General features: G+C 37.1%; 1 protein-coding gene across 1 annotated transcript; it reads right to left on the minus strand.

Annotated features, from left to right (window-relative positions):
* Positions 1-830: 830 nt before the first annotated feature.
* kcnk1b (potassium channel, subfamily K, member 1b) lies at positions 831-17,209 on the minus strand. Its single transcript, XM_079842219.1, has 3 exons — positions 16,702-17,209; positions 7,841-8,236; positions 831-3,144 (listed from the first exon to the last, which is right to left on the minus strand). The coding sequence occupies exons 1-3, from the start codon at positions 17,054-17,056 to the stop codon at positions 2,882-2,884; spliced, it is 1,014 nt and encodes a 337-aa protein (XP_079698345.1). The 5' UTR covers positions 17,057-17,209; the 3' UTR covers positions 831-2,881.
* Between the last annotated feature and the right edge of the window lie 9,543 nt (positions 17,210-26,752).

The raw sequence follows: 26,752 nt of genomic DNA on the forward strand, positions 1-26,752 counted from the left end.
TGTATTTGGTCTCTGAGGAGTGAATGAGGGTCTGGCCTAGGGATGTGTGATGTGTCGCTGAACATGTCGTGTGTTTGGATTTTGGAGGTATCACACACCCCTAACATGCCAGGAGTGCAGTAATAGTGCTTATTCACATAACCCGGCTTTCAGATGAAATATGGATATGTCTTTCATTTTATATTTTCCTTTACTGAAATACTAAAGAATTATGGTGAATACTGTCTGTACCTCTTACTGAGAGAAAGCACATGTCATCAATATGTTTTGGGAAACTTTCTGGTCAGAACTGGAGCTCAATCAACTCCAACCTTGGAGAGACTGTGTATGTGCGTAATGGTATGTTACAAATCATATTGAAGGTGTACAATGGGCATCCTAGGGAGATTGACAGGATGTTGTTCTGGACAAGCTGCCACCTGCTCCGGACCTGGAAGGTCACTACGTGCCTAATTCCGGGGTGAAAACGTCAACACATGATCTATGGACACGTGAATTTGATTAACTGACAATGTGTGGACATTTACTATGACTATCTATTTTTCTCTAAGCCAATCAGAATCATTCAACCTGAAGTAATGACGTATCTAGACCTTGAAAAGAGTATGTATGAACGAAAAACTGGTCGAGAGGCAGCACACCCTACAACTTCCTTGAAACTGGCTTCTGCTGATGAAACTGCAAACTATTCTTCAGTACATTTCTTTAATTGCACTCCTCGCTCTTCCTTCTTCACAACTGGTCTTGGGTCCTAAACGGTTATCTCCTGACAGTTAAAAGGATTGGTAATGTAATGACTTGTCCCTTATTTAAAAGACAAGGCTATTAATCCAGTCAGGATTTGTGTCTATGGAAATGACAACATTTATTCACCAGACATAAAGACAGTATGCCCTTGTGCATTTCTAAACATATTACTGATACATCAATAATATTTTTGTTTTAAAAATACATGATTTTATGCTGGACTGATACAATGTCAAGACACTGTAGCTGATACAGAGACTCATGCAGCAAATATGCACAAAGAATCCAGCACTGACATCAAGCATTTCATTATTCACACAATAAATGTCACAGCACATTCAAGTTCCCATGGCCTGAGCTCGGATTAAGCATGTTTATTAATTATCAAAACTGCACTGTAAATAATCCCTACAGTCAGACAAAACAGCTGTTAATATGAGTCCGCTTTTATTCTATTGTGATAAAAAAAATGTCATGACATTCTACTGCGGTGATAGTGACACAACACATCTGCTGTACACTGTGATCTTCCAAAATCTGATCTTCCTTAAACAGTAGTCATCAGTCTGTGCCTACAACAGTCATTCTTATACAAACACATTCTATTGTAAACAACACCTCAAGCATGTTTCAAAAATATAATTCAATCTTTAATGTTTATTAAATAGCCGAAAACTTGTTTTGAATGCAAACGGTTAAAAGATCCGGATGACCCAAGTGGTATACAGTCAACTAGTCGATAATAATGAACCAAACTTCAGAAATCCTAGATTTTCGTCAAACATTTTTGGTATGTAAAGACATTGTGCTGGATCTCAGTAGCTCAGAACAAGGACACATGGAACCAGCCATTATTCAACCTTGGATTCAAAAAAATTCATGTAAACTGAGATTGACTTGCTCTGTCAAGCATCTTAATATTGAAACCAAGGTAAAACATGACTTTCTTCACTGTATCAAGCTAATAATACAGTATGGTATGCTTTCTCCCTTTAAAAACTCTCCTTTAGGATAAATGTTACATTTTCAGCTGTCATCTAAAATGTGTAATGACTCCCCTTTAAGCCGGCTAACACTTTTTCTGTGCTTCTACACTGACTTATGCTACAGTATATGCTGCATTATAGTGCATTAGAGCAATACAGCTTCATGAGATCTTACTTGAAATCTAAATCTTACTGTTAGCAAACTCACAAAGTAGTCTGAAATAAAACTTAACAGATGATGTACAACTAACTATGTTTGGTGACAGGTCTCCAACACTATATATTGAGCGCTCGCGACATATTCATGAAGATCTGAGAAAACAGAGGTCTTTATTCTAAGTTTAGATAAGGGCAGGAGTGCTTTACTATTTGGAGTCTATTTTTGGAAAATTTGGACTGGTGTGATACAAGTTAAGCTCAGTCTGCAAAAAAGTTCCACATTTATAAAAATTACAAATGAAATGGGTCCAAATTTTTTAAGGATTTAAAGGGATGGTCCACGCAAAAAATGAAAATTCTGTAATTTACTCACCCTCATGTTGCGTTTCTTTCTTCTGCTGAACACAATATATATTTTGAAGATAACCAAACAGTGTTTGTTCCCATTGACTTCTATTGTATTTTTTGTCCATACAATGATAGTATATTGTATATACTATAAAACATTGACTACTTAAACTACTATATAATAGTTTTATACTATTAAAACAGTATTTTAGTGTAAGTGCCTCACTGAAACCCAAATTTTTGCTTTCTTAAAAAAAGAATTGTGGTAATCAACATTATCCCACAAATGCTGTCGTGGTTACTTCAACCATTTCGACAATGTCAATCGGCAAGTACATACTAGATTTTAGTGTGCAATTTTGTATGCTTTTTTATGTAGTTCCCGGTTTTTTGGACTAGGGCTAGGCCTAAGTGTGCTTACGATCATTTGCAGATATTCAGCACACACTGAATAATTTCATCACGTCAAGAAACAGGAAGCCAGATTGGCATGGTTTTGTAGAGGGCTGTTGAATACGCAGAATCTCAAGTGATATATTCAAGTAATTTTCACAATTCTGTGGCCAACCAGTCACTTGCGGCACCCCTCGGCTAAAGACGTCTTCCTCGAATGAAGGTTATGCTGATGGAAGCTAAAACATCTATTTGATCATGGGGTCATCGCCTCCGGGAGAGGTTAGGACAGGGAAGTCCACAAAAGGCTCGGTTTTGTCCTCCTGGGGCGAGTTGACGTTACCGTCTGACATGGAGGTAAAAGCCAGGTGGTCATGTTCCATGATGGCCAAGCGGTCCTGGGGCTTCTCCTTCTTCAGATAAAACATCTTCCTCAGCTGCTTCAACTGCTGCAACTCACAGAAGGTCTCCAACACCACCAGCATAGCAATCAGACCGAGGAGGAGATACACTGTGAGACACAAAGGGGGGAGAGAGAGATGGAGAGATGAAGGAATGTAAACTTGTTTTCACCGTGTTTAGGCTAACTTTTGAGTTTAACAGTGTATTTCAACTCAAACATTTCTCTGTCTGCTCAACATGTCTGTGTGTGTTTCTTGCTTCATTGTCTCCTTGAAAGGAGTTTTATCCAGTCTGGCAAAATGTTACAAATGGACACCGCAACATCTGACATTAAAAATGTATTTTAAATCAAAGGCCAATAAATTGCTAAAACCTTTTTTTAACTTACTACACCCCTTCCAACCCCCTGGTTAAAGTAAGGCATATAATGCCAATTTTCACAATCCAATTTTTGATGGATAAAGTTGAGACCTATTTCTTCATAAAAATACATCACGTTACAAAATGCTAAATAAAATAGGTTGCAAATTGTGTCGTGTTAACTTTAAAGGGTTTGTTCACCCAAAAATGAAAATTCTGTCATTAATTACTACTAATTACCGATTTCAAAACACTGCATCATGAAGCTTCAAAGCGTTATGAATCAGTGAGTCGATTCAGCGGTTTGGATCACCAAAGTCACGTGATTTCAGCAGTTTGGCAGTTTGATACGCGATCCGAATCATGATTCGACACGCTGATTCATAACGCTTCATGATGCAGTGTTTTGAAATCGGTCATCACTATATAAGTCGTTATTTAGGGTTTTTTTTGCGCACAAAAACTATTCTCATCGATTCATAAAATTATTGTAGAACCACTGTAGTGAGATGGACTTTGTAACGTCTTTAGTACCTTTTATGGGTCTTGAGAGTGTAAAGTGCATTGTGCCAATGGAGGCCTTTCTGAGCCATGATTTCAACTAAAATATCTTCATTTGTGTTCCGAAGATGAACAGAGGTCTTACGGGTGTTGAACGATGTGAGGGTAAGTAATTAGACAGAATTTTTATTTTTGGGTGAACTAACCCTTTAAAGGAAAGTGTATATATATATGACACTTCAAGGATCATTAATAAAATCTCACCAACATCAAGATAAAAAGTAATAAATCCAACAGAAAGAGAAGAGCAAAAGAAATATGAGACTTCAAGCCCACTCAGCACGTGTGGGCCTCACAAATGCCATATACTCCTCCACAATTACGCAATGACATCAAATGTGGACCTCTCACCATCTCCCACATACAGAATAGAAAGACAGGACCATCTGCATCAACTAAACCCACACAAGTACGCAAGCCATGTGGCATTTTCATGCAACTTTTTTAAATGAGAGCTGTACTGCTTCATAAGTAATACAAGCACTAGATGGAGCAGTAGAGCAGCAGTGAAAGAACGATTTGTTGCCTTGAATCACATGAACTTCCTTTTTACCTTCCATCTGTTCCTATGACAACAGCCCAGACGTACACATGAAGATGTTAAGATATACAAAAGGAAGTCAGCTGAGTATTTTTTACTTACATATTGTGCCGAGTTTCACTTACGAGAGGAGGAAGTGAAACGACTAGCGTTTAATCATTTTTAGTAACCAAAAACTACAACTAAAACATTAAATCAGTTTAAATGACAAATATTCCACAGAACATGGTTTACTACTGACATTTGTTATTCAAGTCAGCATATCTGAGACTTTGAAATGTTTGTTTAATACATGGTTATATATTCACGACTTTGTCAAGGTCAAGTCCTCCATCTCTTGCATTCTGACAAAAATCCACACTTAAAGTTCAAATGCCTCTTCGGGGACTATTAGGAGATGCATTAAAATATCCTTTAAAAAAATCACAGTAATGTACTTAAGGCTGTATTATGCTGCTGTGTTGTTAGGCATCAACTGTGATTTTCTGAATTTTCAAATATAAACTACTTGGTAAAATCACATTCTTCCTTAAAGAATTCTATATAAACCAAAAGATCACAATCCCAATTCAAACATCCACGCAATCTCATTCCTAAATTACATTGATTCGCCTGTGTCTATTTATTTAATGATTTACAATTTATTTAACAGGGAAAATTGACTGTCAATGACTGCCCCAGGATTAGCTACAGAGCTAAATTTAATTTGTATTAAACCTTTGAGAAAATCACACCGGAACGTTTGCGCTGTCGGCTGATCCTGAGAAAGCATTTAACATGTATCAGGTATGAAACAGCTTCACAACCACACAGTATTGTTATTTTTGTCTTACAATGATTCATATTATTACTTAAAGGTGCACTGTGTAAAAAATTTTCAGTAAAATATCCAAAAACCATTAGGCCAGTGTTATATAATTTTGTTCAGTTGAGTACTTACAATATCCCAAATGTTTCCAACTATTTGTAAATCGTGAGAAATTGCTATTTTAACCAAGGAACCGGGCTGTGTGAGGGAGTCGCCTGTCGATTGCGTCATATCTGCGTTACCCTCGTTTTCCGGTTTTATTCTGCAGAAACGCTTTACTCTTACTGCAGTGTAAACAAGTGTCATAGCAGCTGCAGAGCGAATGCACAAAGTAACATCATAACTTAATTTTCAACACACTCACATGTATCTAATATGATAAACAGAGCTGCGTTACCTCATACTCATGACCGGAAAAGCGGAAGCGACTGTGGCATAATAAAAGTCCTGATGCTCGCGAGGCGTGTGTTGCCTTTATCTTATTAACAATCGCTCCAGCAGCCTTGCTCAGCTCCACAACACTCGGTCCTGCTCTGCTTCATGCTACAGTAACGTTAATAATCACATCCATGAACATGATTTCTGCTCGAGTTCTATCCCGAGTCTTTTCCACCGGCTGTGAGGTGAAGACTGCGCTCAAACGTGGCGTCATGTAACTACGCCTATGTTTTGAACAGGCGACCTCTAGTGGATGGAAAAGTTATATAGTGCACCTTTAAGTACTGGGATAATACTTTATATTTCGGAAAATAAACTGATGTCTACGGACACGATCAAAATAGAGTAAATCACCTTTTAAAAGTGACTTTTGAATCAAATGCATCGTTGCACTAGTAGGTGGTGACAAGTGACTGTTCAAAAATGTATTTGAAATCGAATCATTTATTCAAGACATTTCGTTCAAAAACACTGATTCATCCAGTAATGAAATAAGTGAAGTGTTTATGACCAGGGCTTGACATTAACACGCACCAACCCACCAAATGCAGGTGGATTTCAGCAGCGGCGTGTAATGCACTCACTCATGTGTAATGAAGTGTTGTCAAAAATATAGATTTTTCGATACATAGACACTGAAATAGCGATTCAATACTAATTTTCCACAGAATAGATACATGATACCAGCTGCACGTTCTCGCATCTCTCTGACAGCGAGTTGACACAACCCACCTCCCTTATTCGTTTATTTTGCTCTGGATGAATATTGTTGGTGCTACAGGGCATGAATTGGGATTGCGCGTATTGCACATAATTTGACTCATTCCCGTAGATTTTGTGCTCTCACTCAAAGTGCGTGCTCATAAACCGCCTCGTAGCACAGGCTCGTCCTAAATTGAGTTCTTTTTCGCTGCTTATATTGCGCTTAAACAGTCAAATACAAAAAATATAATGACAAAATGACAGTCTTGGCAAGTATATGTAAACACAGTCAGTTATATTTTAAGTGAAGCTAAACACGCATGTGTGTAACAGTATAATTGATTTGTGCGTCAGGTCTTAAAGTGACAGCAGCCTAATATACCTGCTGCCAAATTTTTAGATAATATAAAAAATATCTATATGGCAGTTTTTCCCCATGATATCAATGTCAAAATTGTGGCCAGAGAAAATGCTGAGTGGCTAGTAACTTTGGAAAACCACTAGCCACAGTGGCTGGTTAGCAAAAAAAGTTAATGTCAAGCCCTGTGGGTCATTGAATGATTCATTCAAACTGTTTGAATAAAAAAAACTAATTATTTTAGAATCATGTTAACATTAAACATTTGAAATAGACTGGAGCAATTAAAGGGATAGTTCACCCAAAAAATAAAATTACCCCATGATTTACTCACCCTCAAGTCATCCTGGGTGTATATGACATTCTTCTTTCAGACGAATACAATCGGAGTTATATTAAAAAATGTCCTGACTCTTCCAAGCCAGACCGCCTTCCGAATACAACTTACTAAAATAAGCGTAACTGGCGTGACAATGACGTCAGACTTAGCATAGGCGTTTTGAACTGCGAGAGGCATTACTCTTTCTGAGTAAGTTGAACACGGAAGGCGGTCCACCGGCATCTATATTTTACTTTATAAAGTTTTAAATATGGATATTTTTCTTACACAAACACATCAATTCACTTCAGAAGGCTTTTATGAACCCCTCAGAGCTGTGTGGATTACTTTTATAATGGATGGATGCACTTTTTTTGGTCTTCAAATTTTGGGTTGCCATTCACTGCCATTATAAAGCTTGGATTAGCCAGGACATTTTTTAATATAACTCCGATTGTATTCGTCTGAAAGAAGAATCTCATATACACCTAGGATGGCTTGAGAGTGAGTAAATTATGGGATATTCATTTTTGAGTGAACTATCCCTTTAACATTTTGTCCAAACCTCTAGTAAATTTCATGTCATTTTGTTTGGTTGTCTGTTCAGAATAATGGTAGGATTGTGATCTCTGTTTGAAACAAAAAAAGTCATTCAATTCATTCATAATCGTGCAGCTCTAAGCCAAAACAAAACAAAGAACATAGAAACCACACCTACCAGTGATGCCCAGTTTGTAGAGCTCACGAAACTTCTGGTTAAAGGCCTCTCCAGGCACATAGTCACCCAGACCGATAGTGGAGAGTGAGATAAAGCAGAAGTAGAAGGATTCCAAAAAGTTCCAGTTCTCTTCTAGGACAGAGAAGATGGCTGCAGGAATTAGGAAGAAACAGGACACAGCCATGACGGCCAGGAGGGTTGCATGAACGAGGGCCACCAGGGGTTTAGACAGACCCCAGCGCGTATGCACGTACATAATGGGCCGCCATGTGCTATAGACCATGATCCTTTGCACCACAGCTGTGAGGAAGAGGAGGGTGAAAGGGATGCCAATCACAGAGTAAATGATGCAGAAAGCCTTCCCACCATCAGAAAGAGGAGCAGTGTGACCATATCCTGTGAATTATAAAATGGAAATTACACATTAAACATTCCCATTTACTTCATGAAAATGTTTCCTTCAGGAGACTAGCTTATACATGGATTAGCACACTGTATTCTTTATCACTGAAAACAAAACCATACTGTCTCACAGCCATTGCCAGACACAGATTAACACATAGATTAAGTCCCATCCTGGTTTATCAACAAATTAATCATTCAGTCCAGCACTGCAATTTCATTTCTGTTTACTTATCCCTGAAATAAAGAGATTATATTGCTCTCATTTCTGCCCTCAGCAGTTTGATGCCTTTCTAGAGCTAACAACTAATGGACAATCTCACATTATGGGCATCAACAATCAGGTTAGTTCCCGCAAAATCAATTAATAAGGAAGCAAGGACACAAATGCCACTTATAAAAGGAAATGACCAAAGAAAAATTTCTAGTGATTTCCACAAATGTATTAGCCTGGATGCCAGCTGAATTTAGCCCCGCCCAAAACATTTGAGTTATTCTGACTAGAATTGAGTATGACGACGTCAGGCTATAAATTTATGCCAAAATGCTTCTTTTTGTTTTAAAGGTGCAGTGTGCGAATTTTAGCTGCATCTAGTGGTGAGGTTGTGATTGTGAATTGCAATAACACACCATTCACCCCTTCCTTTCGAAGCACAGAGAAGCTACGGTGGCCAACACAGGACAAAAATGTAGTAGTCGGAGAGAGCAGAGAGTGACTAGCGCTCTGTGGAGAAGTTTGTCCGTTTAGGGCTACTGTAGAAACATGAGGGGATTTCACTGTAAGGGGACCCGCGGTATATGTAGATATAAATAGCTCCTTCTAAGGTAATAAAAACATAAAGGCCTGTTCACACCGGGACGATTTTCGCGCACATTTATCGCCGACATTTAACGCCTCGTGACTAAACAAAGGGCGCCAATGTGAGTGTGCACACTGACGCGCAAAACGGCAGGCGTAAAAGCGTCATTTTTTTTTTTTAAACTCCTCGGGTTCGTTTTTTTATTTTGACGCGGCGCATTAAAAACTGGCCGACCAATGAGATCGTCGCTTTTGTTCACGTGCCTGGAGCTGCTGAAGTGACAGTAAAACACAACTTGGTGGCGCTCAAGCACAAAACGGTCTTGCCGAGCACGCATTGATAGGACGAAGAAGTAGTAAGTAGACAAACAAGAAGATGAGCTGCTAATGCTGCTTGTCAGTGAGTAAAAAGTGTGTGTGAATGGTTTTGGCCATAGACATAATATATCTGTGGTTTTGGCAAGCACGTAAATACTGTCTCTCTTCTTCTTCTGTTTGACAAGCGAGTGTCAGAAGCGTAAAGTGCCGCAGCACCACCTTGTGTACCGGGAGCGCATCTACTGAATGTGCACGTTCACTCGGCGCATTGCCAGTGGAAATCGCTTGGGTGTGAACACTCAAGACGCGCCGAAAAACGTCACGATAAACACTGGCGATAAGCGTGCGCGATATTCGTCCCGGTGTGTACAGGCCTTAACGGTACATTAGGTAAGGTCTTGACACACCACTGAAAACATAGTTATGAATATTATATTGCATTTCTGCCAAGCTACACCATTCAAATGTCTGGGGTCAGTAAAGAAATTAATTATTTTATTTAGGAAGGACACATTCAATCGATCAAAAGTGACAATAAAGACATTTATAAAGCTACAAAAGTTTTATATCTCAAATAAATACTGTTATTTTGACTTTTCTAGTCATCAAAATGAATCCTAAAAAAAATATTTGACCAATTGACCGTTTGCAAAGACCCGCCCCCTTTAGTTACTATTGCTATGTCCGACAAGCCATGGCGCTCTCACACCACACACACAGCAAAGAGGACACTGACAACACATCGACAGACAGGACAGAGCAAGTTACTTTTGATATGAAACAAAGTCTAAACTTTGAAAATGTCATTTTTTAAAAATAAATTTAAACAATAAATACCGTTTTGTGGCTCTTTAATGTGTCGTGATCGCTGTAGCGCCTCAGTTAAAGCTGCTCGTGAACCGATTATCTCTTCCTTCTAGTTCATTGATAAGCACGAAATAAACATGAATGAACACTAAAACAAATGTTCTTTCAACTGCGGAAAGACGTCAGTACACACCGTTTTTCCAAGTTCAAGTCCACCAACCTTAATCTACTAACTCTCCTGACTGTTTTGTCGGACAAAAAGGCAGATTCTGCGATGTGATTGGTCAGATCGCCTGTCAATCAAACTTGCAGCGAAAGGTGAATTGTTTTCAACATTGATAACCCTTGTGTTATGTTGCGGGTCAATTTGACCCGTTTTGATTTTTAAGTTGTACATATCAGTTAACCTATGTTTTTTTTCTTTAAATTTTGTGACTTTTTCTCATTTAGGGTCATGAACATGCATGCAAAGTTTCAACACGCTGATGTGTTTTGACATATACACACACATTTACTGTTACGTTCGTGATGTTCACGGGTCAATTTGACCCGCATATTTTAATGTTCTAAGGCAATTGTAGAGACCCAAAATAATAACATTTCTTGGTTATAGTTTGTTATTTTAGTTTTTTACTAACCTATGAAGCTAAAAAAATTAGCTTTTCCCAATTTTTTCAATACAGAAATATTTTTTGTATGCCACAAATGGTAAAAATTAGCTATAATTTATTTTTTCAATCTATCTGAAATACTATCTAACCCACATTGTTTTTCTTGAAATTGTGTGACCTTTTCTCATTTAGGGTCATTAACATGCATGCAAAGTTTCAACATGATAATGCGTTGTGAAATGTGATTATCAAAATTTTATACACTCTTGCTGTTTGTGGGTCAATTTGACCCGTATAGGACAGCTGTTCAAAAGCAACTGTACAGACACAAAATACAAAACACTTTGTTGTATGTCAGAGCTCTTCAACTATTAACAACTTCATGAAGCAGTGTTTTGAAATCAGCCATCACTGTATAAATCATAAAAGTAAAGTTTAAAACAAGTTATAGAAGTTTATGAACATGAAAATATATAACATATATATTTTTATATTTTATATAAAATATACATTTTACAAAACATGTTAAATTCTAAAACCTCATGAAAATCAAAGCTAAATATCTGAAATTCTGTACCAAATTTTAGGTTGATATCTCAAAAAAAAAAAAAGTTTTTGTGCACAGTACCAACATTTTCCACTAGATGACATGTAGACTCTTCGATTTCCATATATGGTTTGAGTGATCTGAACGTTATATTTTAATACTTTTCAAAATATCTTTGAAGTAGACATTCTATTGAGAAGTAGTTTGGGCAGTAATGTTAATATTTGATTTGAATTCAATCTCTAAAATGCATATAAAAAAAACATATGGACAGAGTCAAAACGTGCGTTATAGTTTGGTACCGCATCGCAAATGACAAATCTATTGCTATTTATCTCCTGCTCTGTCATCTCTTTTGAAAATCAGTCTCCAAATATGAAAATTAGAGTCTGAAAGCTTTCAAATGCTATATAGTTGGTCAAGATTACTTTAGGTTTAGACTAAGATAGTATTGTTCTAAATGTATAAAGGCAAGTGTCCTAAGGGCCAATCTTAAAAATAAAAATGGTTAAAAGTTATTTTTATAAATCGTAAATTCAGATATTTATTCTTTGTAATGTGTGAAAAGTATTGATATTAAAAGTTAATTGTTTGTACCTGATTGTATGTGCTTTTTCATAGTGTGATTTTTGGGGAATTGTATTGAATCCAATTAGGGTCAATTTGACCCGGACCATAAGGGGTGTAAGCAGAAATCGAACAGTGCACAAGGGATAATACTGGTCTACATTTTTTTAGTAGTCGCCTGCTTCAGATAAAATTTGCTTGTGCTGTTTAATATGTATTTTGATGTGCTGAATTCAAATACGCCAATTACAGCAACTGATTGGCTACCATTTACAAAATATTTCAGTTTTTACATTTTACGTCCATGTACATTGTGTAGATAGTACCAGTCACTTGTCCTGTTTATGTAACACTTTAAAAATCAGCAAAAGAGTGACATGAATTAAATTTATTATGGAACAAAGGGCAAAAAACTTTTATGTACATAGTCCTAATCAGTGTCTACTCTGCGCTTCTATGCTTGTCTCTTGTATTCCTTAATGGATAAATAATCAACTAAAAAGGAATTTATACCTGTATGATATTACGCTGTAGCCACATTGGGCCAGGGGATTGGAAAATGATTGGATGGATGGATGATTCAGCTGTGGGCGCCATCTTCTGGTCTAACGTGGGAATTCATTCGACATGCGACTTTCACAGTGCATCTAGTCGTTGACCGTACATCGGTGGTACACTAGTTATTCCGGTGCATTGTGAGATTGAATGAGTGCACTCGATAACGTCCACTCGATATCGGTTTCGGACACCACAACAAATGGCTGTCCCATTGGGTAATAGGGGCGATTTTGGACACAGCCTTAGTCCCTGGAGCGCCACAGATCAGCAGAGTTTAGCTTCAACCCTAACTAAACACACCTGATCCAGCCATGTCAAGGTCATGTATAATATACAATAAATTAGCCTACATTTTAAAATATATTAACATAAGTTATTTTAGTTTTTTATAATTTAAAATTCATGATATTAAAGTTTTTTCTGTATTTTTGATCAAATACCGGTAAATGCATCCTTCCTTGGTGTTCATAAAAGACTTCTTTCAAAAACCAACCCCAAACATTTGAACATTTAAACTTCAGCTGGTCTGGCTAACCAGCTTTTATTCCAAAATGACCAGCTGAAATGTGCCAGCTAAAACCAGTTTAGATGTTTTTTCAACAGATTCCAAAGACCAGATTATTATAGAAACATGGGCTCTTTTGACTTGGACTAGTAAGTGACCTAGTTATCACCCAAAACACCCTCAAGGCAACCACCCAGAACACCTTAGCAAACACTTTTCAAGCTGCTAAAAACCGCTCAGTACATCTTAGCATGGCCAGATGGTAGCCAGCTTTCAAAAAATAAAAAGATAAATTGAATAAAATAATTACTGTATTTTGTGAAATTTTAGCAGTGATAAGTACAGTGCTATAACAATCTATACACAACTGACATTTAAAAAAAATGTGGTTGTAAGAGGAACCAAAACAGAATGCAGAATCTGTTCCATTTATGTGACACACATATGAACATTGTGTATGGAGAGGACAACTATTTCCGTTGTTTAAAAGTAGAGCCAAAGTACGTAGTTCTCTCTTGCACCTGATTTTCCTTCACTTTCACTAAAATGAGGAACATGATGTCGGTTGTGATGCCTGTGCCAAATGAGGTAAAAAAACTGTGATTACTTTTATGGCCTTTTTCCGCTCTTGTTCAAAGTTCCTTTTTTTAGATAAGAAGATTTTAAAATATATTTTTGTGCAACATGCATGTACTGTACTGTAAAGGGGAACTAGATATTGCATTTCTGTGTTAATGATATGACGTTAGCATCACGATGGTTTCTAATGCAGTGACATCTGACGGATCAAAGGTCACACACATTCCCAACAGAGGTTTCCTGCCTTTTCCTACACAGACTGAAAATTTCTCTGGATTCCCGGAATCTTTCACAATATTATGCATGGTAGAAGGTGAAAGCTAAATTCTTTGCAATCTTGCATTGAGAAATGTTATTTTTTTAATTGTTTGACAATTCTCATGATAGTTGGCACAAAGTGATGAGCCATGACCCACCTTTGCTTACAAAGACTGAGATGCTCCTTTTATACCTAATCACAATACCCTCACCTATTACCAGTTCACCTGCTAATTGTGGACTGTTTCAAAACAGTTTGTCTAGGATATTCTATGATCTTTTCACTTTTATTTTGCCTCTGTCCCAACTTTTTTTGAGTGTGTTGCAGCCATCAATATCATAAATTATAGTGAAAACATTGGAAATCTTATCTTTGTACTTTTGCCAGTTAAATAAAGGTTCAAGATAATTAACAAAAATCACAGATTCTTTATTTTATTGCATTTTACAAAATGTCTAAACTTTTCTGAAAATGGGGCTGTATAAGCTAGCTCACAATCCCCCAACAAATGCCAACAGACACTAAATTCCAATGGTAAATGTTGAATCCATGTGTTAATTAACCTGGTGGTGTTTGCTAGAGCAGTGCAAATCAACCAAAATTAACCCTATAAAGCCTACTGTATAATCTTTGATACATACAGTCATGGTCCGAATTATTGGCACCCCTGGTAAATATGATCAAAGATGGCTGTAAAAATAAATCTGCAATGTTTATCCTTTTGATCTTTTATTTCTTATTGAAAAATTTGCAGAAATCTAACCTTTCATTGAAGTAAAAATTGAAAGTAGGGGGTAAATCACATTATGAAATAAATGCTTTTATCCAAACCATAATTATTTGCACCCTTTGGCCCCACTTTATATTAGGTGGCCTTAACTACTATGTACTTACATCAAACAATAAGTACAATGTGTTCAAATTGGATTGCAAAACACCTTTACTGATATTGAGGTGGGATACGGGTAGAGTTAGGGACAGGTGTGGTGGGATGGGTAAGTTTAAGGGTAGGGTTTGGTGTAAGGGAAGTGTCAACTGTGTAATTACAAATGTAACTACAGAAATTAATTACAGCCGTCATTACATGCAGGTATTTTTTAAAATGTAAGTACAATGTAAAAACATGTATGTACACAATAAGTGCATTGTATAAAATGATTAATTAAAATGTTAGTACATAGTAGTTAAGGCCACCTAATATAAAGTGGGTCCCACCCTTTTATTAAATACATTTTGCAACCTCCTTTTGCCAAGATAACAGCTCTGAGTCTCCTCCTATAATGCCTGATGAGTTTGGAGAACACCTGACAAGAGATCAGAGACCATTCCTCCATACAGAATCTCTCCAGGATCTCCCAGCTCCATGTTGGTGCTTCTTCTTTTCAGCCCACTCATTTTCCATAGGGAATATACTTGAGAGATATTTTACTCATAACATTTTTTTTAGGGGTGCCAATAATTATGAGAAAATAATTTATTTCATAATGCGATTTACCCCCTACTTTCAATTATTTTACTTCAATGAAAGGTTAGCTTTTTTGGCATTTGTTTGAATGAAAGCAATGCTGATGTATTTTTACAGCCATCTTTTATCATATTTACCAGGGGTGCCAATAATTCTGGCCATGACTGTACATTTCAAAGGCCTATAACTTGTCAACATGATCAAAACGTTCCTGAAAAATGTGTACACCTTCTACCATATGATTGATAGTTCATATATAAGCAAGTAATTCAACAAATGTCCACCTTCAGGTTGTGGTAGACGTGTCTTTTTGCTACGAAATCCTGAATGATTTTGTAAACGTACTAATAACTTTTATATTGTTAATATTAATAACTTAGGGTTTACTTGATTACATTTTTTTTTAAATAGAAAAATCATGTAAAGATTTGAGTATTTAAAAAAAAAAAGATACATTTATTTGTACATCTCTCAATCTTTGTATTTCACTGCTAAATTATTTGCCCACCACAATTAAAACGACAGAGCTTTGAATAAAAACATTTAAATATCATCTTACTAAGACATATTATTGGGAGATATAGTGCTAACTGATATTTAAACGCATTTTATTTTTATGTAGTAGTCTGCTATATATAAAATCTCATTGATTTTCATTACAAGCTATCAAAATTCATCTTACATTTTAGCCATATAAATAAAAACAGCTGCACTAAATGGCATATTTTTGCTAAATTAAATAATAATAAAAGAAAAAGTGATTTTCTAGGTATTATTATATGTCATGCTTTACAGGGTTAAACAAGATATGGTTGTCTTTCATGTTATACTAGATTGGATGTAGAGGTACATGCTGGGGCTTGTGAATGGCAAGTTTCATATCGATAGAAGAGGGGTGTTTTAAGACTGGGAAATACTAACTGTGCACAGAACAGAAACTAAAAGCCGTCATCTGCATGTCTGAGCTTCCTCTTCTCTGTAAGCATGCAGGCCCATCTCTATATAGTTCACAATCCAAGACCCTAGAGATCTTCTATAAAATGTTGTTGTCTGTTTCATGTCCGGTTGAGAATTGGATACCTGTCTAAGGTAACATTTCTGCGTTAAGGCAGGTGTTAAATGACAGGCAAGACAGCTACTCTGAGGGAACAAAGAAAAAGGACAACTTCTCTATTATTAGCAGAAGTGGATTAAATTTATTTGAAAAAAGAGTCTAAAAAGGCAAATGAGATGTCTCTATTGTTTGTTGTTATCATTGGTGCCTTGCAGAAGCCTTTACAAATATATAGGTCACTGCAAATATCAAGAAATAGCCTATCAAATGGTGCACCATTAAAAATCATTCATTCTTGTTTATCTTCAGGTATATGCCACGTTAGTTATTTAATGTCATACATGTGGTCATATAAGTTTATGACATTATCCGCATTGCTCAATGACTCACCTGTGGTTGATAAGACGGTGCTTGCAAAAAACAAAGACGAGGTGAAGTCCCAGTTCCAGCTGGCCGATGCGTTGTTGAGAATAGACACCCCATAGTTGCTGGCCTCCAAGGCTTTGGACAGAAACCTCTCCAGCCGCTCCTCGGACAGACATGCGTGCTCCTTGAGGAACTGTTGTTTGAACCCTCTGAGCTGCTGGCGCAGGAGGTCTTCATACGGCAGCTCCACCGACGAGAACACCACCGCACCGAATATGAGATAGAGAATATAGCCGAGCAACAGAAACAGAAAATACCATGCCGATTTGTTGCTCTGTATCAAGCGCACACAAGAATTACCAGCGAGCGATTGGAGCATCTTCAGTTTTCCTATTAGATCCGATGTTGGTGATGTCGGGCCCGCGTGGTGTAGATGCGGTTTAAAGCTCTTGATTAAACGAGTGGCTCCGAGTGCAGCGCGGACGACAACGAGCTCAGCGCTGCGTACGGGGACGTGACGTCACTGACTCTCGCCCACCAGGTAACATCAAGAGAGGAAAGAGCATCAAATGACTGTCTCTGGCGAGTTTAACACCCCTCTACTTGCATCATTGTTGCAATCTCAGGCAGAGGATGGCAACTAATACGTACTTTGCTATTGTTGCTGTGGAAACATGGAAATCGATTTTACTTCCGAACTTCAGATTCTGGTTCTTCAATGATTTTGGTTCCAATAATGATCCTTTTGCTTGAGAAAGAAATATTTCAAACAAATGAGTCTGCTCCAGCGATTGAATCTAAATTATATTTCAACTGAACAGAACACATCAGAAATCAATGTAGCCTATTGCTTACAATTCTTGCAAAGATTAGGCTGTTTAATTTATTTTCAGGGACATTTTAGAGGCAGCATAAATGCAATCCAAAAATTGGTCCTAATGTGCATATCAAATAAAAAATACTCGGAACTAGTAAAGTGGTTGTAACATTTATTTATTTCAGTCAGGCCCCCTTAAGTCAAAAAACACGATAGACCATTGGTTCTCAACCTTTTTTCAGTGATGTACCCCCTGTGAAATATTTTTTCAGCCAAGTAGCCTACCCCCTAACCGCAAAGCATTTCTAGTTGGAAAAAAAGACTTAAAACAGAGCACTGTGCCATCAGTGTCTGATTTATTAAACTTTGGAACAGATAAACACATACAAAATTCAAAAATTTGACAAAAAAAGAAGAAACTATTTCGAATATTTTAAATGATAATAACCCATGAGTAAATTTATTGCAAATATTTCTCATCACTAAAATGTAGTGATTCAAACTAATGTAGGCCAAGTGAAAACAGTGACCATATTTCTGAAATGGAAACCGGGGACATTTCCTATTTGAGTGGTCAAAATATCCCTAAAATCTCATTTGTTATTATATTTTAATTAAAAAACAGGGACAATACATTTTTTTATGTTGTTGTTGTGGAGTCCCTATATTATTATTAACATTAATAATTATTATGATTTAGTTTGATTATTAGGATTTTTGGTCTGGATTTAATACAATAAAAAAAACAATGAAAACAGTTAACGTTAAAGGAACTGTATGTAAGAAATGTATTTCAATTAATCATAAAATGGCCCTGATATGTCACTAGACATTAAGAAATCATGTTAATTTCACTTATCACTGACAACAGTTGTCTGGCCAGGATATTGTCATTTAAAAGTGAAGTTGCAGCCCTAAACTGATGTTGATGTTGACATGTTGTGTTTTGGCCTGAAGCGCCACCCTCCACCAATCACAAAGTCAGTAGTGTTTCGGCATCCGGGTTGCCAGCTCTGCTCTAGTTACCACAGCTGCAGCTACAAACTTTTTGGATAAAAAATGTCTAAGGAGGGGGAGAGGGGATACACCGCTCTACAGTAATTTGAAAGTGATTGCAGAACCAGTTTTGGCCACAATCCTACACACAGTTCCTTTAATGGTAAGCTAACCATTGTAAATAAGCAGTTCAAAACAATATTGTAACATGACTTAACAAAAACACATTACAAAAATACAACATAAATATGATAAATAAAATTATTCAACAAATATTGAAACATTTTATAATTGTATTTAAGTTTATACTATACAAATTACTTTTTTAACGTTTATGCTTGAAAATAATTCTTACTATCCTTAATTGGTCTTGTTATTTTGCATTTTAGGCTTATTTTAAGCAGAAAGTATATGTATTCTGTACATGTATTGGTTGCAAGTGTAATTGTTTGTTTTTTGTTAGAGTTCAGATGTGTGGTAATCACTGCGTTGTGACTGCGGAACTTTTGGGGACAAAACAATCCCGTACCTTGTTGAGGCTCTGTTATAATACAAACAATATTACTTTAAATTAAAAACGAATAGTTAGCATGTTACTACCTTGAAAGCGATAACGAGGTTTCTTTTGATATTTGACGATAATGGCGCTCTGTCTGCTCTCGACTCGGTACGTTCTTCATGTGGTAGCGGCGCGCAACCAAGTAAAGTCAGCATAGCTCACAGCGCCATCTGCTGGTGAAAATAATCATGACACGATTGCTCCTAAAACCAGCAGCTGCTGTATGATGTTGGTTGGGCGCTTTTTTTCCCCAATAAATCTGCGGTTTGTTTGTAACGAGCTGTAAAACGGGGACATTTCCGGGGACAACTCCAGTCGGGGGCAGAACATTAAAAACCGGGAAACGTCACCCTATCGTTGATCCAAGTGACTGACAGGTTGGGTCAAACTATCCTGGTATGGGGGAGATTCTGGGTTTTTAAGATAATGAAATTGAATAGCCTACTCAATATAAAATTCATTTTATGAACTTATACTTATATTTTCCTGAAATATTTATTAAATACTTATTTTTAAAGGATTTTTGCATGGATGCTACTTTTTAAATATATGTAGGCTATATTTTAAAATCTCACGTACCCCCTGGAGTGCCTTAATGTACCCCCATTTGAGAACCACTGCAACCTTTAGTCAACTTTTTATTGGCATATTTTGCAAAAATTTACATTTGGCTGGCGATATGGCTCTGTTCTAAATTCCTCATCCTTTTCATGAGCTCCATGAAAAGCCAAGACAGGGAACAGCAGCAGATTCTGGGAGGGCAGCAAAATCCCCCATTTAGAACAGAGTATGCGTCAACGACAACAGAATGACATTGATTAAGTTAAACACAAGTTTAAAGAGGAGCTGGGGTGGAGGTGGGTTGCAAAGCAGCAGCGTGCAGCAGAAGCAGCCAAGCAGGCAGATTGAACTGAAGCTATACGCTTAAGTAAGGCGCCCTGTTTGAGAGTAACGCAGAATGCTTGATTTATGTAGCGCCGTTTGTTTTTGATTCACTAAAAAAGAACCGGCTTATGAGAGTCATTCATTGGGGAATTGACTATGGCTGTGTCCGTAATCTCCCCCTCTACCCTTAAATAGGGCACTATTTGAGGGCACAGCCATTTGTAGTGGTGTCCGAAACCATAGTGGACGTTACTGAGTGCACTCATTCAATCCCACAATACACCATAATAACGAGTGTACAACTGATGTACCCTCAACCATAGACACAATAAATATAAATATGTATTTATTATGTCTATGCGCTCAACGGCTAGCTAGAGAATACCCACAATGCATGTGAGAGTCTCGCGCTGAATGAATTCCCGCGTCTCGCCCAAGCGGCAACCTCCCCCAGTTTCTCTTGAAGCCAATACGGAAGTGACTTAAACTGCAATTCATCGACTAGCCGCTAGAGACAGGCTCCAGAAGGGAGCAGAATCTCATTGAGCCCCATGTTAAAATGCCCGACTTTACAGCAGATTAAAACATGTTTACAGTCTGGTACAAATTGTGGTTTTGGTCTATATATCTAATTTTGCCCTTCATGACAACTGTGAAGGGGGTGAATTTTTTTTATAACTCATAATTAAGTGCGTGACAGGTGGATAGCCGTTTGTCTGCTGTCTGTTAGTCATTGCGTCACCTCAGCTCCACCCACGTCCTGCCTTTTTGCCCATTTTCTGTAATCCGGGAGTGACGCGCTGCCAAGATGGCAACGGCCAACTCGTCCCTACTTTACGAATCAAAACTTCTCTTCAGAATCTTATGGGTGACGTCACGGACACTACGTCTCTCGCAGTTACAACCCATGTAAATACTGCACCAAAAAATGTATGCGCATGTGCACCCTGCACGTACATAGTAATCTGATGATGAAATTTGCATCATACGCACTGTACGCTGACCCTTGCGTGCATGAAAAAAGTGAAGTATACTTTGGCCTTTAGAGAGCTGACAGCTTGTGACCCGGAAACCAATCGAACTCAGCCATCTTGAGGGGCATCTCAAATCTCTAACAGCACTGCGACTCCGCGAGGAAGCTTCCTGAGAAGTCATGAGTGAGGATACACAGGTTTATCCTTTCCTCGCATCCTAAGGGGGTGGAGCTAAGACACCAGGAAAGGAAATGAGGATGCACAAATAAGAAATGAGAAGCACCCCTAGGCTGCATCTGAAGTCGCATACTTTCCTACTATATAGTAGGTCAACAGTATGTGACAAAAGAAGTAGGCCTATGTCTGAATTCACAGCACTCATAAAAGAGTAGGCTAAACCGAACAAATGCATTACATGCATACCTCACACATTCATAGAAAGTACTTTTTTAGAGGTCATGAAGTAATAATTTATTTAAAATAAGTATCTTCTAAAAAAGTATGCGATTTCGGACGCAGCCCTATTTTTCCAGGATCGGACCACATCATTGCCGCTGTATTTTTTGATTCATCAAAATGAACTGACTCGTAAGAGTCATTCTTTCAAGAATCGGACGACACTGGTGATGTGTATGTTTTGCTTCACTAAAAATATATTTGTTTCCGTTTTTGTATTCTATTTCTTTTTTCTAAACATAAAACGTTTTATGGAACTCTCACAGTAACATGTATGACCTCGTTTCATCATGCATTTTAGACTTTAACCCATGTGGTAATAAAGATATATAAGCTTACTGATAAACACAATCTAACCTGTCACACATAACAAAATATGGCCCATATTTTCTACACATAACAGTGACAGTTTCATTCTTTTTTTATGGCCTTGTTTCTTGAAGATGATGCAGACACATTCGGCCGACTGTTTCCAAGGTAACAGCCTGTGTTAAGTTGGCGAGGTAGTGAAATCTGGGTTTTGGTTGGCCAGCTGGGATAAAAAAAGTTGGGATGAAAAGCTTCCCTCTTCATTCACAACTTTTAGATACACTTCCTCAAAGAGGGGTGGACAAAATAATAATTTGTCAAGGGAAAATGCCTTGAAATGAATTACAAAAAGTGTAAAAAGTTCATCAATACAGTGATTTGCTTAATGGCACACAATGCCACAAAATGACTTCAGGATAGAATCAGCTTATTTGGGACAACTTAATTGCGTTGAAATCTCTGGCAAAGCTGTTGTAGCAGTTTGTACTTTAAGGTGACCAGATTTCTGAGATGGAAACCAGGGACATTTCCTATTTAAGTGGTCAAAATGCCACTGAAATCTCATTTGCTATAATCTATTAATTAAAAAACAGGGATAATACATTTTTTTTAAATTGTTGTGGGTTCCCTATATATTATTATTAACATTTATAATTATTATGATTTATTATTAGGAATTATTGTTCTGGTTCACTACACCCGCAAAAAAAAAAAAAAAGTCACACCATGAAAACCGTTAATAGTAACCATAATAAACAGCAAGCAGTTCAAAACAATATTATAACTAAATGATGACTACAAAAACAATAAAACAACATATATATGATATGATCAAACTTTTTAATAAATATTTTTACATTTTATAATTGTATTTAACCCTAAAATGGGCAACGTATCATGGGGGATACAAACATTTGAGAGGCAGGGAAAGTGTAGGTCTCTACTTTCTTGGTTTCATGTTGAACGGTGTTTGTTATGACTATTTAGATCTGGTGACTTTGTTCATATATTTTTTGTTTAGCTCACAGGTAACATTTAAAAACAACATAACCACCTGTAGTGGCAAATCTACTCACCTTCAGATAAAAGTAGCCTAGATATATTTCATATACAATATATTAAAAAGTTGTTGTTAAGCATTAACATTAGCTTGTTACGTTTATGTTGAAATTGTATGAATTAAATGTTTACATTTTTCATAATCTGTCTGTAAATGTTTGTATCCCCCAGGATACGTCACCACTTTACTCAACAAAAACATTTTCAGCAAAGTTTGGGTCATATTGATAATTTATAGACCCTAGAAATTTGTGTATTAAATATGATACAGTAGGCTATAATATATTCATAAATAGGCATTATACTTATTGTTATAAGAGAGTTATTATACAAGTTATTAGAGAATAAATGTTTTAAAAATTGGGCAAAAATTTTGTAACACGCATTGCCAAACTAGCATTCTTTTTTTCAATGAATTTATACCCCCAAAGGAGCGACGGTCACCATTATGTTCTGTTCGTTTCATTATTAGTTTAGTATTTAGTTTAGATTCTGTTTTCATGTTCATCATGTGTTCATCTTTGTTCAGTTTTCCTGCTCCTATTAGTTCATATGTGTCAGCTGTGTTCCCATAATTATCCTCATTTGTGTTTGCTTTATAAGTTGGTCCCTCAGTCATTCTCTGTCTGATCACCATTTTGTTGTGCTGTGCGAGTACCTGTCTGGCTGTTTTGGAATACCTGAGATTAAACTACGTTTTGAACTTGATTCGTCTGTATGTCTTCAAGCACACTGTGACACGTGTATCCTGGGGGATGCAAACATTTAAAAAAAAAGTCATGTTTTAAAAAGATATCATAATTGTATTTGTGTCCCAAGAAGATGGAAAATAGCAATACATTTTCTGGTATCTCTTTATGGTCTTGCCATTTTAAGGGTTAATATTTTCTTTTCACAAGCTGTTTATAGGCCTATATACAGAACTAAGCTACAACTTATGTAGTTAATATGTAAGGAAATGACTGCGTTGTAACTGCAGAACTTTTGGGAACGTTTAAAATTGTGCAAAACAATCCCGCACTCTGTTGAGACGCTGCTATAAAGCACATACAAATATTAGACTATTACTTTAATTTGACATGAATATTATGTTACTAACTTGAAAGCGATAACGAAGCTTCTTTTGAAAATGGCGCTCTGCTCTCGGCGAGGACTCCAGGTTACGTTTTGAAGTAAACTCAGCGTAGCTCGCAGCGCCATCTGTTGGTGAAAATAATCACTACACGATTGCTTGCTCCTATGTATGCTCCTGGTCGGGTTTTTTTGCATTTGCATTTGCGGTTTGTAGCTGTAAACGGGTACATTTCCTGGGAACAGCTCCAGTTTTATATTACCTTTTTTTATCATCTTTGAATTAAAATAGAGGCTGTTCTGTGTGATTGTGTGTTATTTCAGGATTCTGTTTAAATTCTAAATTGGGAATATAAACCTCTGAGCAGTAAAATGTTAGAAAAGAGGTGGATTGCAAAATGTTTGTTTACTGCTGGAACAATCAGTACTGATGAGCATTTTGCACAAAATGGGATTGGATCTGTTGCAGGACTGTCTGTAACCATCATAGACTTTGTAAAGGACAATCCCCCTATATATATTCAGTTTAGTAAATCAGTAGGCTACAGGCTTAACATTGTCATTAAACGTCTAGACTGGAACAGTGTTTATCATCAAAGTAGACTGTCTACTTCAAACAACGTTTTTGTAACAGTGTAAAATACAATGATCAGGCATAACATTATGACCACTATATGACTATTATTCCTAATATTGTGTTGGTCCCCCTTTTGCTGCCAAAACCGCCCTGACCTGTCGAGGCATGGACTCCACTAGACCCCTGAAGGTGTGCTGTGGTATCTGGCACCAAGATGTTAGCAGCTGATCCTTTAAGTCCTGTAAGTTGCAAGGTGGGGCCTCCATGGATCGGACTTGTTTTTTCAGCACAACCCACAGGTGCTCGATTGGATTGAGATCTGGGGAATTGAGGCCAAGTCAACACCTCAAACTCGTTGTTGTGCTCCTCAAACCATTCCTGAACAATTTTTGCTTTGTGGCAGGGCGCATTCGCCTGCTGAATGAAGCCACAGCCACCAGGCATGGGCACCCTGACTGGTCTGCTGCTATGCGGCCCCATACGCAACAAATTGACACTTGTATTCTGACACCTTTCTATCCGAATCAGCATTAACTTCTTAAGCAATTTGAGCTACATAGCTCATGTTTGACCGGAAATGTTCACTTGCTGCCTTATATATCCCACCCAGTAACAGGTAACGTGATGAAGAGGTAATCAGTGTCATTCACTTCACCTTTTGTCATAATGTTATGTCTGATCGGTGTATCAGCATAGAAAAATGGCGCCACTTAGTGGAAAATCTTGATGTACGGCACAAAGACACAAAAAATATCTATTTTTGAATTTTGATTAAGCGAAGTAGGCTTCAGTTCTCAAAATGTTTGGCCATATAAAGACTTTAAATGTCTTTCCAGAAAGAAAAATGCTATGTTGTATTTACACTATCTGCCTGTGAACTGTTTTAGTAATGGATTTGAGATATATTTTACTCTCTTAAACAGGATTTTTATTTGAACAATTTTTAAACTCCAATTTAAATTCAATTCAATTCAATTCAAATTTATTTGTATAGCGCTTTTCACAATACACATTGTTTCAAAGCAGCTTCACAGAAAGTGCATTTCATAAATGTACATTGAAAAATGTTAGAAAGAGAATGTTAAAGAAAAATGTTAGGATAAGTTAATTAATCATGTATTATTTTAGGCCATAACAACGCTGGCGTTGAGTCGTCTCTTCACAGGCGTCGAGTCGTCTCATCACAGGTGTCGAGTCGTCTCATATCTCGGGACTAGTGTCCCGAGATAACAACAGAAAAGCAGATGGGAAATAATTAGCATAGCTGCTGTTCAGAATATTAATGCTGTTGGTGCGATTTAACTGTAGTATAAAACGTATTTATAATGTGAATGCTTGGCTAAAGAGATGCGTCTTTAATCTAGTTTTAAACTGGGACAGCGAGTCTGAACCTCGAACAATATCAGTAAGACTATTCCAGAGTTTAGGAGCTAAATGTGAAAATGCCCTCCCTCTTTTAGTGGACTTGGATATCCTAGGAATGACCAGAAGCCTCGAGTTTAGTGATCTTAAAGAGCGCGATGGATTGTAGGGCGATAAAAGATCCGTTAAATACACTGGAGCTAAACCATTTAGGGCTTTATAGGTCAGTAGCAATACTTTGTAATTGATACGGAACTTAATAGGTAACCAGTGTAGAGATGATAAAATTGGTGTTATATGATCATATTTTCTTGACCTAGTAAGAACTCTAGCAGCTGCGTTTTGGACTAACTGTAGCTTGTTTATTGATGATGCAGGACAACCAGCTAATAAAGCATTACAATAATCTAGTCTCGAGGTCATGAATGCATGAACTAACTTTTCTGCGTCAGAGATAGATAGCATGTTACGTAGCTTGGCAATGTTTCTAAGGTGGAAAAATGCCGTTCTTGTAACATATGAAATATGATTTTCGAAAGACAAGTTGCGGTCTAATATAACACCCAGGTCTTTTACTTTAGTGGATAAAGCGACAGGACATCCTTCCAAGTTAAAGTTGTATTGTGAGAGGTTTTGTGGGTAATACCTCCGTTTTATCTGAATTCAATAGCAGAAAATTACACGTCATCCAGTGTTTAATATCTTCAACACACGCTGTCAGTTTAGATAATTTAGCGTTTTCATCTGGTCGTGATGAAATATATAATTGAGTGTCATCAGCATAACAGTGGAAATGAATTCCATGTTTTCTTATAATATTACCAAGTGGCAGCATATATATTGAGAATAGCAGAGGGCCTAGCACGGATCCTTGCGGCACCCCATAGTCTACTGATGTTATTTTTGATTTTCCCCCATTTAGACAGACAAAATGGTAGTGGTCTGATAAATACGATCTAAACCAGTTTAATGCCTGTCCCTGAACACCAGTGTAATTTTGAAGTGATCTA

Source organism: Gobio gobio (assembly GCF_949357685.1).
Source record: "Gobio gobio genome assembly, chromosome: 18".
Classification (NCBI taxonomy): domain Eukaryota; kingdom Metazoa; phylum Chordata; class Actinopteri; order Cypriniformes; family Gobionidae; genus Gobio; species Gobio gobio.